The sequence below is a fragment of the Anopheles nili genome, chromosome 3 (genome assembly GCF_943737925.1).
Source record: "Anopheles nili chromosome 3, idAnoNiliSN_F5_01, whole genome shotgun sequence".
Classification (NCBI taxonomy): Eukaryota; Metazoa; Arthropoda; class Insecta; order Diptera; family Culicidae; genus Anopheles; species Anopheles nili.
Window position 1 is genome coordinate 23,435,691 of NC_071292.1, and position 16,432 is coordinate 23,452,122.

General features: G+C 50.4%; 1 protein-coding gene across 1 annotated transcript in view; it reads left to right on the forward strand.

The window, feature by feature from the left end:
- The first annotated feature begins 13,931 nt into the window (after nt 1–13,931).
- Nucleotides 13,932–16,432, forward strand: part of LOC128723919 (zinc finger protein ZFAT) — a 29,511-nt gene continuing 27,010 nt past the window's right edge. Inside the window, exon 1 of the mRNA XM_053817684.1 lies at nt 13,932–16,015. Within this exon, the coding sequence (XP_053673659.1) occupies nt 13,932–16,015 (2,084 nt within the window). The remainder of the gene's footprint in view (nt 16,016–16,432) is intronic.

The window sequence follows — 16,432 nt, forward strand, 5'->3', positions numbered from 1 at the left end:
AGGCACCGATTCTTCATGCATCTAACAAACACACGCAAGGATGTGTGTGTGGGTTTTTTAAACCAGAAAAAGGACAGTTTTCTCTCGCATATCCATCCACGTTACGGCAAGCCAAAGGCACTTTTCGAGTGAGTTTTTGATGCAAAAGTTTACAGACAAAAATGGTTTGAATTGTTCGGTTCGGGCCCCAAAAACCCCGAAACGCGTTGGGCGAAATTTATGCCGGCCATATTTCGCCTGGCCCTTTCCTAATAGTTTGGCTTCCTTCTTTTGACCCAGGCAGCTTGCTTGCTTGCTTGTTTTTTTTTGCTTGCATGTTTGCCAGAAGGGCCCCAGCGAAAGCGTTTCATCCCTCATCGTGCGCACAACCCGGAGGCAAACTTATTCAAAACCACTCGCAGGACTCCCGGAAATCTTCATCGAGCGCGCGGCAAACCCGGTATCCCAGGCCCCGATTCCGCTTTTCCGCCTTTGAACAACCCACCGCTCGCTGTAACGGCATCCAATCAAACGGAACTCGTTATCGTAGATAACAGAGTCGTAACATAAATATGAACGGAACGGCACCGTCGGTGCGCACCCTCCCGCACACACACGCGCGCACACACCACATTTCCCAGCCATTTTCCATCACTCTCCGGCGAGAGGGCCCCCTATCTCGGTGGTGCCATATTCGACATTGAAGGAAAAACGCCTTTCTCCATCATCTCGGCTCTGTCCTTCATTTCTTTCCTTTCCCGTCGCTTGCGTGTGTGTGTGTGTGTGTTTTTGTTCCTCTTCTCGCCCCGCTCCGCATCCCGTTCTCTCTGTTCCGTAAGGTCCCGTTTTTTTTTGCTGCCCGGGTCACATCTCAAACAGTCGGAATATTTTCCCATTCAATCGGCCCTGCGCAGCCACCACCATCAGATCCTTTTTCTGTGGCACGGTTGCAACATCATCAGCATCGAGGCACACATACGACCGAGCACACATACAAGCACATGCACTACAAGGCACTTGGGCACGGCCACCATAACCCGATCGTGATCGGACGGCCTGGCCTCCCCCCCGGACGACGAATGCTTTGTTTTCCGGAGCATCGGAGCGGCAATAACACGTACAAGACTTATGAGGGTTATCCTAAGTTATTGTTTATATTTACTAGCATCTCATTTCTCGCCGAGCGACGACACTGGCAGCACAAATGTGCTGCTTGTGTCGGGGTCTCCACCGTGGGGCGTTCAGGCGTGTGTCCTTACGGCGGTTTCTGCGGGAGCTGCGTGTCTGCTCGCAGTGCGATTGGATTTTACAGCGTTGCGTCAATCGTAGCAGCATGCAGCGCCACAATCACCATGGCAACCGTAGTTGAGAGCGAGCCATTTCTATGGGATGGGGGATGTGTCGTTTTTGTTTCTGTTATTGCCCCGTGACGCTTCGTTTATTTTTCTTTTTGTTTTAATCAAACGCATCCATCGCCCATTAATTTCTTATTCATGCACACCAATGCGCTCGTCCTTGTCGGCTTATTTGACCCGACAGCTATCGCAATCCTTTCGTCCTTTTTAAATGGCTTCTACTAACAATATACATGCCTCAACCCAACCAGACACACACACACACACACAAAGTGCTCGTGTTTGACGAGCCCTTGGCTGCGCGATGATAGGCAGCACGAGATATGAAAACGTCCAATTTGTTCTACGGCGTGTTGGGATCCTTTTTGCCCGTGCCCGTCGATGCCTTTTTCCGTGCGAGGTGCTCCGAACGAGAACAACACGTAACCGCGCAACCCTCTGCGCTCTCACGAAATCAAAAGCATATCACATCGGCACGGGAAAAAATACGGTTACGATTATGGAAATAGATGAAACGAAGATTGACACAGCGCCAGCGCCGCGAAATGGCGAAATCGTGTTGGCAAAGACATTCAAGCGCCCTTTTTCGCACAAAGGGCCCACCCTTAGCCCGGCACCCAGCGCCAGGGCCAGCGCCTTCTTTTCCATCTCTTTTCGATCAGCTTTTCCATCAAAATAAAATCGAACGCCGAGAATGCGAGATTCGATCACGTGGGCGAGAAGCCATTTCTCTGGTGCGCCTGGCTTCTCACCCCGGCCGGGCAAATTGTGATGGCTGGGAAATGACAGAAAACACTCTCCTCCGGGAAAAGCGGCAGAAGCGGCGAATTGTGTATGAGTGTTGGGGCCAAACGAGGTCACATCTTGTGGTTGTGATTTCTCGCTACTCCCGGCGTTCCATTCTTCGTGCGTTGATGACCCGATGCCCGTGATTCGCTTTAACGAATTTCGAATTCCCGCTTTCCTCCGAACTCAGGCGACACGGGCTCTCCCGGCCTTTACCGATTCCCGTCGTCCGTCCGGCATACGGCACATTTTTCCTCATTACGGATAGTGCGGGTCGCATCGATTTGGGGCCCATCATCATCCGGCGCTCATCATCGTCGGTCCAATAAATTTGTCGCCTACGGATCTGCGCCCGAGCTAGGTGGCCTAAATTGACGCCCAACGCGCCATTCCGGGTCTCGCGTTATCATTGACGGCCGTATCGGCCGGCACGGCATGAGCGTAACAAAGAAATAACTCCGCCGAGCCATGGGAAAACTTCGTTTTCAATCAAGAAAATGTCCGTACAAGCCTGGCGCAATATTTATACGCCCCCAACCAGGACACACGCAACATGCTCGGCTGGGGCCACGGAATTGCTCCAATTCCCATTACGTGTGACACCGTGCACATTATTTGCGTCCCATCCAATCAGCGGACACCGATGGACGATGTTTACCGGCCTGTTTATCATCGCAACGGCATCCGTGCATCCTGTGCACTCGTCACGGGCGTCACGTGGGACGCAAGTGTTGGCAAAAAGGACACGACGATTATAGGGGGGTACGAGATGGTTTGCCACTTGATTGGATTTCCGTACGAGAGATTTGAGAGCTCGGGCAGAAGACTCAGAAAAAGGTAGACAGAGCTGAAGCGATCTGATTGTGCTCGAAAAGCGCACTAAACGTGTCGTAAATAGCACATCCAGTGTCTGTTTACATTGCTGTACATGCTATTTATAGTCTTGTTGGAAGGCTCAAAAAGAATATTGCTTGGGTGTGTGGCGGAAATTTAGCGCTTATAAATGGTGTGAGTTAATTTCGCTTCATTTTATGCACTGCCCAATACCCAACAGTCAGTTTTTACGAGCCCACAAGCGTTCGTTCGCTCCGCCTGCAAACAGTACCACTAGCGCCATCTATGGACAGGGACGGCAACTAACGGCGAGTAGGCACCATCGCGCGCGGGCTAATAAATCACGCGCTGCGTGAATCTAAGCAACCCCTGGCACGGCGTTCGTCGTCGTTGGTGTATCGCCCATTCATCCCTTCATAATCTTCACCGCCAAGGGAAAGTCCTGCGACCGAAAGCCGACCTGTTACGGGGCGCCCCGTCAAAATAACCGTACTAGATCAATCGGGGCAACATGGCGGGCTTCGGGCTTTCGGATGCGAAAATCCGGTCTACATGTAACGCATCAAAAATCCAACCCCCTGTTCGGGCAGGGGTTGGACGTTCTTGCTGACTGTGAGTTATGGGCCATTTTTTTTTCTCCTTCCTGTCTTCCGAAGGATTGCTCGTCTCTGGGTATGAGCTCGCACGGCTGGGTATGGCATGATGGTAGTGGTGGGTTTTATTTTATTTCCAGCCAGGAAAATGCGGGATACTAATAAAAGACACGGCATTTAGCAAGCGTGTGCCTGTGAGATGGAAAGTAACACGGACCATTAAAAGTATGACATACGGGGAATGATGCCATAAAAAAAAATACCCAACGATGGCAAAGCCGAATGGCGGCGTTAGTGGGTGGTGGTTGGATTTCCATCCAAATTGCGCGTGGTGGCGAGACGAGCGTAAGGAGAGAGAGAGAAAAAAAAAGGAGCTAATGAGCCTCATCATTTATTTATCTCACCGATGGCGCTGCGAACAAAAAGGGGTGGAAATGGCTATGAAGGAGATTTATCGGTAAGCCGACAGCGAGTACCGAATGCGCACAAAAGTACTGCTCGTATTATTTGCTCTCTTCTTTTGTCGTTTAAAAAACACTACACAACAACGAAAATCAATTTAAATTCTTGCGTAATAGCGCGAGATCGAGCTTCCTCCGTGTGGATTTGTGACGTTGGTTGGAAAATGAAATTTTAGCAACACTACCCAACCCCGACGGGGATGCTCGCGTGTTGAGCTCGTACAATTTCCACGCTGCGAAAACCTGGTTTTCCACGGCGTGTTTTATGTAATTATGTACCGAATATATAAGTGCAAACATATAGCGTTTGGGTGGCGTGGGTGAAGAAACGCAGAGAAAGAAAAAAATGGGATCCTCCCGCATAGAAACGAATCCGAGGCGCGCCTGCCAGCGATATGATGAGATGAAATCGCGAATGAGATGATATTCAACATATCATTCCTCGCGAAAAACTCTCCCTCCCCGCGCGCGCGTCTGTAACCCCCCCCCTTCCCCTCTCACGCTGAGGGATGTAAATTCCTGCTTCTTCGGGAAACTCCCGGGGGAGGAATCATTTACACAAATCCTGCCAGTAGGGAGGAAGCACTCGTCCGGGCTCGTAAGAGCAACAACCAAGCGCAAGAAGTAAGACGAAGAAAAGAAAAAACCTCCCACTGCCTCCCCCCCGACACATCAAATGAAAAACACGAACGAAGCGCGTTCGGGCATTTGCCAAAGGAAGCGCGCATCCTGACGTTGACGGCCGCGAGAAAGAGCCAGCTTGAGGCGCACCGTGCGCGCGTGTGGGTGTTTGTATATCCTGCCCGTACCCGGTGGTGCCTGTGTGCTGGGTGCTGACGGTGGTGGGGTGGGGTGTTGTGTGTCAGTCACGAGAAGGGAAAACTCCGGGCGCTACACGGCCACCCGGCTTTGACGAGCAACCGACAGTATCGAAGACAGCCCACGGGCTGCGGAAAAGGTGTTCGTTTCCTGCGCGCACCAGCACCACCAAAGGCGGGGGTGTTCGGTGAGTGGGTTTGGTGGGCGGTAGAGAGAGAAAGAGAGAGAGAGAGAGAAAGAGAAAACCTACGCCTGGGCGCCCGTAAAGGTGCGTAATGGCGTACGCCGTCAAGTCGACGGAGCGCATCCCGACATCGATTAGACATAAACGTGTCACTGTGAGCGCTGGCACGGGCGCCTTTTTTGACGTGCCGCAGGGCTTCCGGCGCACACCCTTCCCTTATCGGGCCCTTCTTCTTCTTCTTCTTCTTCTTCACCTCCTCCTCCTTCTACACACAAACGACGACGTGGAAAACGCCGCACACATACAGCGAACGCTCGATGGAAGGACGAAATGGTGCCTACCGCACAACTACAGCGATAGTTCCGGGGCGGTTTTGGCATCGGAAGGGCATCGATACAAGATGACAAGGACGACGCTGACGACGACGAGGACGACGACGAGGACGATACACTGACGATGCTTATGTACTGCCTTGGATACAGGCGCCCTCTGATAAGACACCCGAAACGCCGCTGCAGAGCGACCGAAATGAGTGAGCGCGTAACGCCCGTAAGGTTGGAAAACCGAGGGACAAGGACAAAGGGGGACAAGAGTGGGGGGAGGGGAGGGAGAAACCCCGTTGGGAAAACTTTTGAGCGCTGAAACACCCACACACCCTTCTTCGCATCCACCCACCCACCGCGGGGATACCGATTGCAATGAATTTCTCTGCAAATTTTCTCCCGCTTTTTTCTTACGCGCTTATGGTGGAAATTTCTAATCCCCGGTTCGGGTGGGGTGGAATTTTTACATTCGTTTCTTTGCTTTCATTTTGGGCGTTTGGGTGATTTTGTGTGTGTGTGTGTGTGTGTGTGTGTGTGTGTTTTTTTTCTTCACCGGGAAAGGGTCAAACGCGCAGGTTGATGGGGGGTTTTCACGCAAGCCAAAAGTCTTTGCGAGTCGGATGGTTTTCTTTTTCGCTTGTTTGCTGAAGGGGTTTCGCGTTGATTGAAAGTTTTGATGGCAGATGGAAGGCTGCCATGCGAGAGCGCCGGTGGATTTGTGGCCTTCGTTGCGTGGGCGAGGGAAAAAAAGCCTTTCCCATACCGCTGGTGATACGGGAATGAGATATCTGTGTTGCTTGCTTCTAAATTTTCTCCCCCTTTTTTTCTCCTGTACGGATGCTATAAACGCCTTGAATGCTCTGAACGCATGTCAACGCTCTTTACCATTTTTGGTTTGGTTGACGATGATGGAGGTATTCAAAAGAATGTTGTGTGTTTTATTTACTTTGAGAAGTTCAAAGTCGTTAGTAGAGCGTTTCCAACATAGAGCGTAGAAAAATTGGGACGTAGCACAATGAATATACATATTAACAATGCTTTTTATTTTAAATTATCATGCATTCAATGTTTTTATTTTCTAAACTAGCAATGAATATTTTTTAAGGAAATTATAAATGATATTAGAAGGTATAAAATACATAAAATTTCTTAGTTGCCTATATTGAGTTATCAAAAAAAATTCGTACATAGTTTTATGCAACAAAATCCTTACACATAATATATCATATCATAGTTACGAAAGGTCAATTTTTAAGAAGTGTTCCCATCGAGACAAAAATCTGTTCATTTGCAAAATAATTAGGAACATTTTTTTAATATACCATTCGTAAAATTGCATGCCTATTGAACGCGAAAGCCTCTAGCCAACGGGACCTTCTTGAAATCTCCTCAAATCTCTCCCAAAAGCCAACGCTCCGGGGACCAAAACAGCGAAACGAAGGCGGACAGTTCTCGAACAGTTTCATATCGCACGCGTGCAAAACATTTCGCACGATTGATGGATCCCGTGGGAGCCGAAATTATTCATTACTCCCTATATTATATCGTCAATTTGTCAGTACCGAAGCGACGCCGGAGAGCCCAAGCACTCTCTGCAAATCTGCGAACGCATCTTGCCACCCACTCATCCGACCAGCGAGTCCTTTCGCGCGTTGGGAAATCCTGTCCCATATCGCGCGCACTGGACGAAACCCATCTTGCAGGAATGCTTCGTCCTGCGGAATCATGCGAGCACTCGACAAACGGTCGCGGCGTCAACACCACCGTAAGGGGTGGCTTCTGCTTGGGGAAACAACCGTTCCAACCGAGGAAATGGGCCGTTCGTCGGCATGTGTTTTGATTTAAATCTACCGTTAAATGGCGTAAATTGCCCCGGTCGGTTCATGCGAGCGCTAAACAGCGCTGCACTGCCACAAGGACACGATTCGCCAGCCGTTTGCAAGCAGGAAGAGAGACACAGTTGCCACTAACCAGTTCAACGACACGGGACGACTGTTCGCTTCTCGTGAGATTTGATAATTCTTGCAGGCGTGATCAGGCATAAAGCATCATGCACAGCAAGGCGATGCAATGGACAAAATTTCCAGTGCCAGTTCCTTTGCAAGGATATGTACGAACTGGTTGAATAGTTTCAATATCCAGTTGGAAGTATGGAAAGTGTTCTGTTAGACGGACTGCTTTTTGATGCTCATTGATATTCATTGCATAACATTGCATTTTCTGCTACATACTTATGTAACTTGACTATCAAATTGAAAAATTGGCAAACATAACAAACATGTGATTAATTGAAAATGATCATATAAAAATGTAAACGAGTAGAGATAGATTTTTGCAAACAAGTTCATAACCTGACAATATCATATTTACTTATGGCATTGTTTAAAGCATTGGAAATTCAAACGTAATTTTTAAAACCATTCCTAAGTTAATTCATGTTCCAAATTTTACAAGATTACTCACTCGATGTTGTAGCGATAGTTTCACGCCTTCCATTGCAACTAAAGTCCCTTCCTTGCCGTATCGTTTCCAAGACCCACAACATGCGAAAAATCCTCTAAAATATCACTTTCTCCAACACGTTACCGTTCGGTAACACGCTGCCGTTATCTACTTTCACCCGCTCGTGAAAACTCCCAGCATCCACAAGGCGCGTCATCTCGTTAATGCACCTCAAACTCGGCTAATATACTGTCGCATCTGCGACATAGTGCGCCTGGAATCCGCCTCAAGTTCATATTTCGCCACCGGGCCCATCTTGCCGCATCAGCCACCAGGAACACGCGCTCGGTAATGGCTTCCTGCTTAGCACTGCACCGTAGCGCCCGTGAACTCGTGGGGGTACTTCCGGAAAAACCCCAACCCAACATCCCATCCCACAAATAATAATGCGTCAAGTGCGCCCGGGCGCATAAACAAACCACTCGGAACCGTGCGGACCAACGCACGGAAAACGCACAACCAACCGAACCGTGCCCGTGAAGTGAACCCGACGGAAAGCACGCTAAAGTCAATCGGATGGCCTCCTTGCTCCTTGCTACAAGCCCTAGGACGAGCCCAGTTCCAAGTGGGGCCCGGCAAAAGACCGTTCGCGCCAGGTGTCAGTCCCGGTAGAAGTCGCCATCGTTGAACCGCCAGAGCCAGCGAGCGAACGGAAGCATTTATCTTCGGCCGAACACGCTAATACGACGACAAAACATACATGTCCTTTCCGGAGGACGAGCATGGGGCTAGCAGAAACAGCATCCTTTGGCCCCACGCGGTGAAGGATGCACGGTTGAGCCTGGGCATCGTGCGAGATCCGGCACACTTGCGAATCGAGCACCCGTTTCGCAGATCCACCAGCGTGAGAACCGGTCGGGGAAAATCGTTCGAGCTTTTCCACCCCCATCCCAGATCCGGAAGCGTGTCGGTCAGTAATTTTTGGCGCGCGCGTGAGAGAACGGGATTTTCCGGCACCGGCAGCGTGCATTCCGTCGCGCCACACGAGCCACGCGCGCGTTACGGCCTGTGGTATTGCGGCTAATAACCGCAGGAATGTGAAGCGCGAAACGTTAAATCAGGGCGAGTTATGAGCGTGCTTTAAACAGCGATCGTTACGTCCCGTTCAAATCGGTGTGTAGCAGCACCAGTGTTGGGGAAGGATTTTTTGGCACGCTAAAAACAAGCCTTTTTTCTGACCACATTTTGGGGTATTTATTTTTTCTTTAACATATTTACAACTCCTATTCTACATAGATGTTTTGCAATGTGCATTTTTTGTCTTACAAATTGAAGGAACTTTTATTATAAAAATCCACACTGGCGCATTGTATTTCGTTCGATGTATTCCGCAAAAATCAATTAAACGCTATCTCACCAACAAACGGTTATCTAAGAAAGGTACCCCGGTTTCTGCTCCATATGTCCCATTGCGCTTCTTTTTCCGCTTACAAAGTGTCGATCACGTTGCGAACATTGCAATTTCGGTCCTAAACCTTCCGACAGCACCCCAAAACCCCAGCAAACATCGTTACGAACGTCGTTTCCTGTCCGTTTAATGTGAACGGGAGGGAGAAAAAAAAGAAACTCCCCACCAACAGTAAAACAGGCCAAGGCACACAACGCTGGGCCCCAACCGCAAAGCTTCGGGACATTCTTTGGTGCTGTGCTAATTTAGCCCGAGGCGATCACCCTCCATCGAGCGAGCAGGTTGGTACGGTTTCCGTTCCCAGCAATGTCCGAGTTCCGGCCAGCGGAAACCTGCAGTGAACTTCAGCGGACGTTGGTTTCGAACGCCATCGATAAGGCGGACAAGGCACGCGTCCCTTGGGCCAATAAGATTCGAGGTTCGGGCGCTTCGTCAGCTACGGCCGAGATCCGTGGCCGTCAAGACACGAGTCCCCGTGGTTACGAGAGAAACGCGTCCGGTGTAACTGCCCCAATGCGGTCCGATATCCTGGCGTGTGGGTCCTTCTGTCCGATCAAGGGGACCCGATGTCGTCAGCTTGCTCCAACCGGCAACGATGGCGATTCCGTTCGTCCTTCCTACCACCACGGCCTTCCGTTGACGGACATCTCCCACCTCTCCTGACTTCCTGTCGCTTTCTTCTTCTCACCACTGGTCCCGTGAACTGGAACGCACCGGCATGGCATGAGCATAAGCGAACGCACAATCGCCACGGCGTGTCATGCGAGCGGGTTGCTTGTTTGGTGCTGGCGCGACGCAAAACCATCCGAGGCCGGTCGGCCGGTGCACATGTTGGGGCAAAGTTTTACTACCCCCAAACCGGACCGGAAAAGCGTCCCTGGGAGAAAATTTAAGAGACCTCAGGGACAATTTTATTGTTTTCAATATCCTGCAAATCAGGGCCCCTGGTCGGCGCCTTCCCGGTGCGTACACTGTCGAGGCCACTTTCGTCCTGCAACCGGACAGAATAGTTCGTGTTCGTGGGGAACGGTGAAAGCGGTTCTGCATGTCTGGTAGCGTCCATGCGTGTGGTGTCTCCTTGTGGGGCGTTGTTTTCAACGCCTGGCTTTAACTCATTGGAAAACAAGGAAGTGAATGCTGAGATACAAGGAAGGACGATTATTCCGTGCAATTTAACCGTCTGATTGGAATGATTGATACGGAGTTGGAAAAGGACAGGGTTAAGGCAATTGGCCATGTAAAAAAGTACGAGTCATTGGCAAAAGTTCCAAAATAATAAATGTCACGCAGAATAATAAATGTGAGTAAGTGTCACAAATCTATCATCTAAGTAGGCTTCATCCATATTCAAATTTTTTTCTTTCATCACCAAATATTCCCTTTGATTTATTTCGAGAGGGTTTCAAAACAATAATTAGAAAAAAAGGAAATGAAGGAGATAAATATTTCTTTATTCGATAATCTTCTTAAATCTACTAACGATCCAGCTAACGAAATGATAACCCTTTCTTACTTCGCTTTGTTTCACCAGCGCCAATAATTCTTCGCATTTGTCACATTGAATGTGCTGCTTTTTGTGAAGCAAAATAGATGCACGCAAACTTCGCCCCATTCTTCGCAAGACGCACCGGTTATGCTTCATCCAAATTGACTGCATCTGTTCCTTAATCCATACAAAGTACCCGATTGTTGAAACTTTCGCTCGTCTTCAGCAAACAGCACCAAACTGTGAGTCATCTTTGCAAGCAGCGTCGGTGTCCCGGAGCACGGGAAAACAACACAGCTCAGACGCATTACGAAAGCCACAATTGTAAAACATTATGCATGATCTTTTCAGCAAGTTTTCCATCCACCCCCCCAAAAGCGGTCGAGTGCATGTGCGTGTGTGCATGGTGCGCGTTCATAATGGCGCTAGTGTTTCCGCTACGAGAGCTTAATCATGAGTTATTAACAGCGGGCGGAATTTATGATCTTTCGCAATCTTTTCCCCGTGCACACCGGGAGCTCGTTTTGTGAGCTGCTAAATTATCCTGCTGCTGCTTTGCAAACGCCAAGCACCACACCACGTGTGCAGAAGTCCTGCGGTACCATTTCCATGATGAATATGTTCACTCACGAGTGGCGCACGTACAGTGTTGGGAGGTGTTTGTGTATGTGTGTTTTTGCATCATTTGTAGCTGCTGATTTGTTTCCCATGCACCGAAATGGATGGCAGATCTATTGGCACATTACGGTACCGCGCGAAGGACGAATCGCAAAGGGTGTAAAGGTAAAAGATCGCACCCATTCGACTGGCCACGGTACCGATCCCACACGTGTTCGCACTTTACCGGCTGAATAGGGGCCCTTCGATTCTCCGAAACCCTCGCCAACGTAATTAGATATATTTATTAATGTTTCTGCCGGAGCGTGTGTCTTTCGGAGCTCTTTCCAATTCCCCAGCCTGGCCGGGTGTTGGACGATGGTAGCCAATGGACGGCCCGTTCGTGTTCGAGTGGGTATGAGCGTGGCGTAAAATTCCAACGAACTCCGGACCTTGGGGACCCCTGGCCACGGTCCGAGCGAAGCGGCCGTGGAAGAAAAGTTCCCCACATTATGTCGTTCGCAGATGAGGGATGGTCGTTTCTCTCGGGCTCGTCTCGCCAGTGCCACCGGACTTTGTGCTGGGTTTTCCCTACCGCATTACGACTGATGCGACCTTTTTCAAAGACAACCCGAACGGAATGAAACCGGGCGAAGGTAGCACGGGCGTTGGGATGTAACTCGGTTCCTCGGAAAGAGTTACTACCGATGTTTCAATATAGCTATTTCGATAGTACGGACACTCGGGGCGAAAATTTTCGCGCTTCTGAGGGAAAATTCTGGCAAATGAGGTCATATTGGCTAAAGGAACCAGTGAGGCTGAGTTAGTCGATCGATCTAGTAGGCAGGAAATGAAAATGGCGTTTCTATGGTGCACATTCTAAGCGCGAAGGACCAGATAGAACCATTTATAGAAGAATAACAATCAATAGTTTGATAAAAGTCAACTCTAATAATTCCTTCTTCAATGTATTCAAAACATCCTCGAGCAACTCAACTGTATTGTATTTCAAATGAATTAATAACAATTTGAAAATTAACATTCAAACCATCAAACTATATTGTTCTACTCTATTTGTTACAAAATTGGATATGTTCTTCTTTTCAAAAGCAAAAGCTCCACTTTCTCACGTGTATTTCGACGAAATCCAACAGCTCATCACCTTCATTACACAAGTCCTTCGTGCGCACATCTTGCGTACGGGTGTTCTCACATGAACCGAGCGTTGCAAGTTTTGCCAACACGCTTCGGGTGGGCCATGTCTATGTGTACATAAATTTGTGTAATAACCATGTGATATATCAAACAGAATTTATTCCAACAATTAGACAACAACTTTGCCCATTCATCAAAATAAGGATTTCAGTTTTATGACCATAACAAGCTCTAGATGGCAGTATAATCATCCTCCTCAGGGATCATAACATTCAGCAAAGCTTCCTGCCCCTGGCCACTGGCGGGGGCGCCACCAGTCATCGCTGCCCTCGGCGTGGTACAACGAGCCAGGAGAGCAGCCGATATGGCAGTATGTTAAAAGATATCGCTTGTACGGCTTCACGGACGGTTCCATTTCCCCGGGCCGGTGGTCACACACGCCTCACACGTCGTGTGCATGTTTCCCGGCTCCGTCGAGTGAACATTGTACCAACCGTGTAACCAGTGGCTTCTTCTGTCCTGGCATGTCCTGGCTTCTCCCTAGCCGGCCGCCGCTTAACCCCTTTTAATGCGTCGGTCCTTTTGTTGTTCGACCGCAGGCCTGCATCCTTTTGCTCGCCCCGGTCGCAGTAAGTAGCGCTGGCGCGTTCGGAATTTCGGGGAGCCCACCCGGAGGAACAGTTCCTTGTCTTTCGTGTCTGAATTTCCGAAGCCGGTCAGCTCTCAAACGGGGGTAATGGATTCGTTGGCTCGCTCCCTCTCCGCCCCGTAAGCTTCTGACCTCCTAAGTCCATTTTCCACCGGTGGGCTCACATCGACTCCGAGCTTCTATCGCCTCGCCGAACCGTCATCGTGATGTTTCCCACTCGGGAAGGATAGAGACCGATATATTTTATCTGCACAAAACAACGAACCGAACTTTGGGGAACGGGGACGAGCAATAAATGTTTTTACATGATATATTTATCAGAAAGTTCTTTATCACCTTTCTCGGGGAGGCAGCAGCACATTAGCAGCGGATTGCATTGTTACGGCGAATGATGCACACCGGTGGGCCTCACCTCCTTTTGGGCAGCCATAATCTCCATGCCACCGTTGGTGTGGTTGTCTTCGTCATAATGAACTCACCTTCATCGGGTGGCCGATATGCAAAACGTGCGATTCACCATCGCTGCTGCGCTTGCTTGCTTATCTCTCAAGGCATCCGATCCGGTGGTGGATCCCGACGGTCGTTTGACTGGCATCGTGTCGCCGGAACCGCAGCCTGAAACCGCAGCTGATCCGAGAACCAACGCGCTCGGTGGACGGCGAGAATGTCGCTTCTTAAATGCGCGCCCCGTGTCTAAAGTTTGATTTACTTCCTCGTTTTCGCAGGTCCGCAGGTTCCCGTGCCGGTGTGTGTTGTGAGAGTTTTGCGACCTTTGCGACCGGCTTGCACACTGCGGCAGAATGCTGCACGAAGAGGACACCGAGCTGGATGACACTCATCTCTGCATTAAGTGTGGCGGCACCGTGGTGGGAATTGAGAATTACATCAAGCACCGCAAGGCGAACTGCGCCCAACCCAACGCAGCGAGGTCCTCGGGCGAAGGATCCGGTGATGGTGCTGTAACGGAGCCGATTGGCAACACCGATCAGCGAAACGCGGATGGTACGACGACGGAGCCTGCACCGGAACCACCGGCGCCCTACGGGACGTTCGACTTTACCGAAACAATCAAGGAGCAACCGGAACACCACAAGAAGGTCCCGAGCTATGGCTATCATAACTACGAGCTGGAGTCGCACCATCATCATCATCATCATCATCATCACCGGGCGGACAAGAGTGAGGTGAATTACGAGTACGAGCTCGGGGCGGATCTGTTCTTTTCGTCGCTTGAGCTACAGAGCAGCAGCAAACCAAGGACTTCGGCGTCAGCGACGACGCCAACGGCATCCGTACCTCCACCATCGCTGCCACCGGTAACATCCGGGACTCCCCAATCGGGACCCGGAACCAGTGGTACTGCGGCAAAACCCAAACCAAAGACTCGCAAAGGATCTGCACCCGAACAGGAGCATCCGGATCATCCGCTACCGGACGATTGGCTAGCGGCACCGAACGAGTCCGATAAGCTGCTGAAGGCCGTCAGCGACATCAGTGGGCACAAAAAAGTGGACTTGTATCCGATATTCCATCAGGAATCACCCGATCCGTCTGAAGAGGACAGTGATGAAGAGGAGGACTACGATGCGCCACCTCGGACGCACACCGGTGGCAAGTGGAAACCGGAAAATCGTCCATCCGCGGCACAGTGGCGCCACTGGCGGCCAGAACCGCTCGAAAAACCCGACCCGGAACCGGCAGAAGATGAGGAATGCTTCAAGAGTTTCTCACCACCACCGGGTCATACGCGCGGTAAATGGGTCCCTGGATCGAAGATCACACGGCTCGAGTATAAACCGACCCACGAACCAACGAGGACCTTCGCGGACAACTACTGGTGTAGCATCTGTAACCGACGGTTAGCGTCGCGAGTTGTCTATGAGCGACATTTGCGTTCCAACTTGCACCTCAAAAGGGCCCAAGAAGAATCCGAGCTGGAACGAGCCATTCGACCGTTGTACGCCAACGAACTGTCGAAACAGTTGACGCGTCCAAGACCTCCAGCTACGACGGTGGATGACCCACCAGGACGTGTGAAACGACACCGGAAGTGCTACTACACGCGTTGTGTCGTCTGTCAGACACGACTTCCGACACACCTGCTCGGGAAACATCTGATCTCACGATATCACTACCGACGGATGTTGAACCACCCCGAGCGGACATTCGACATCGTGCTGCGGAACATGCACCGGATCGTGCTGCAATCCCCATTTCAGTGTGGTCCTTGTCGATTCTACGCCAACACGGAGGCACATTTTATGACACACTGGCGATCACCGGAACACGTGGCCCGAGCTGCCACCGGATCCGGTAACTTCTGGTGCAGCTTCTGTAAGTTCGAGTGTGAAGGTAACTTCCAGATGACGGAACACCTGCAGGGAGCGAACCACCGTGAAGTGATCGCCGTCATCAACCGATCGGTGCCGATCATCATCCGCAAGATCACGCGCATCCGGTGTGAGTGTTGTGGGCAAGAGTTCCGATACAACGCTGAATTGCGGCGACATCAGCGACTCCACTGTGTGGCCGTGAGTGAAGAAGCGCAGGATCAAGTGCGTACGAAGGTGCAGAACACGTTCGCGTGTGAACTGTGCAGTGCGACGTTCCCGAACCGGATGCGGTTGCTGCAACACGGTCAGAAACTGCACCGACTCGCACACTACTACTGCTCGATCTGTGAGTGTTCGTTTGGGACGGCACAGGAGTCCCTGCGTCATCGGCGCACGACGCGTCACAAGGTCATGTCGGCGAGAAAGCGATCGATGGGTAGCAAAGCGATCGGGTTGCTGCCCAAAAAGTGTTCCGTGTGCGGTGTTCAGGTGTCGGATGTGTTGGAGCTGAAACAACACATCGAAAGCGAACACCCGGAAGTGCGTTACAGGTGAGAGCAATTTTTGATCCTTGTTTGATCCTTCCAAGCGTGTCCTGGAGGAGGTACAGAAGTGAGTTCCTTACTCCTCTTGGAGTAGAGGACTTTTCCACGTTTACCAAGGCCATTGCTCGTTGGCAATCAGCTCCATAATTACATCGCTTTGGTGTACGACACGTTCAAGGAAGCGTGATTAATCAAACGACGGTTTTCAATTTAAAGAACCCTGCGAGTGGCCAAAAAAGTAGAACACACACGGGCACCTATTTATACACGAGTGACACGGTGAGCTGACCAATTTCCCGGCTCATTTCCTAAACGTTCGAACCGAAATCCAGGACACGATTTTTCTGCCCTCCTTATCATCCTCCCTTCTCCAACCGAACCACCGTTTGACGTGACCGTTTCGTGGAAAATCATGCTCATGCA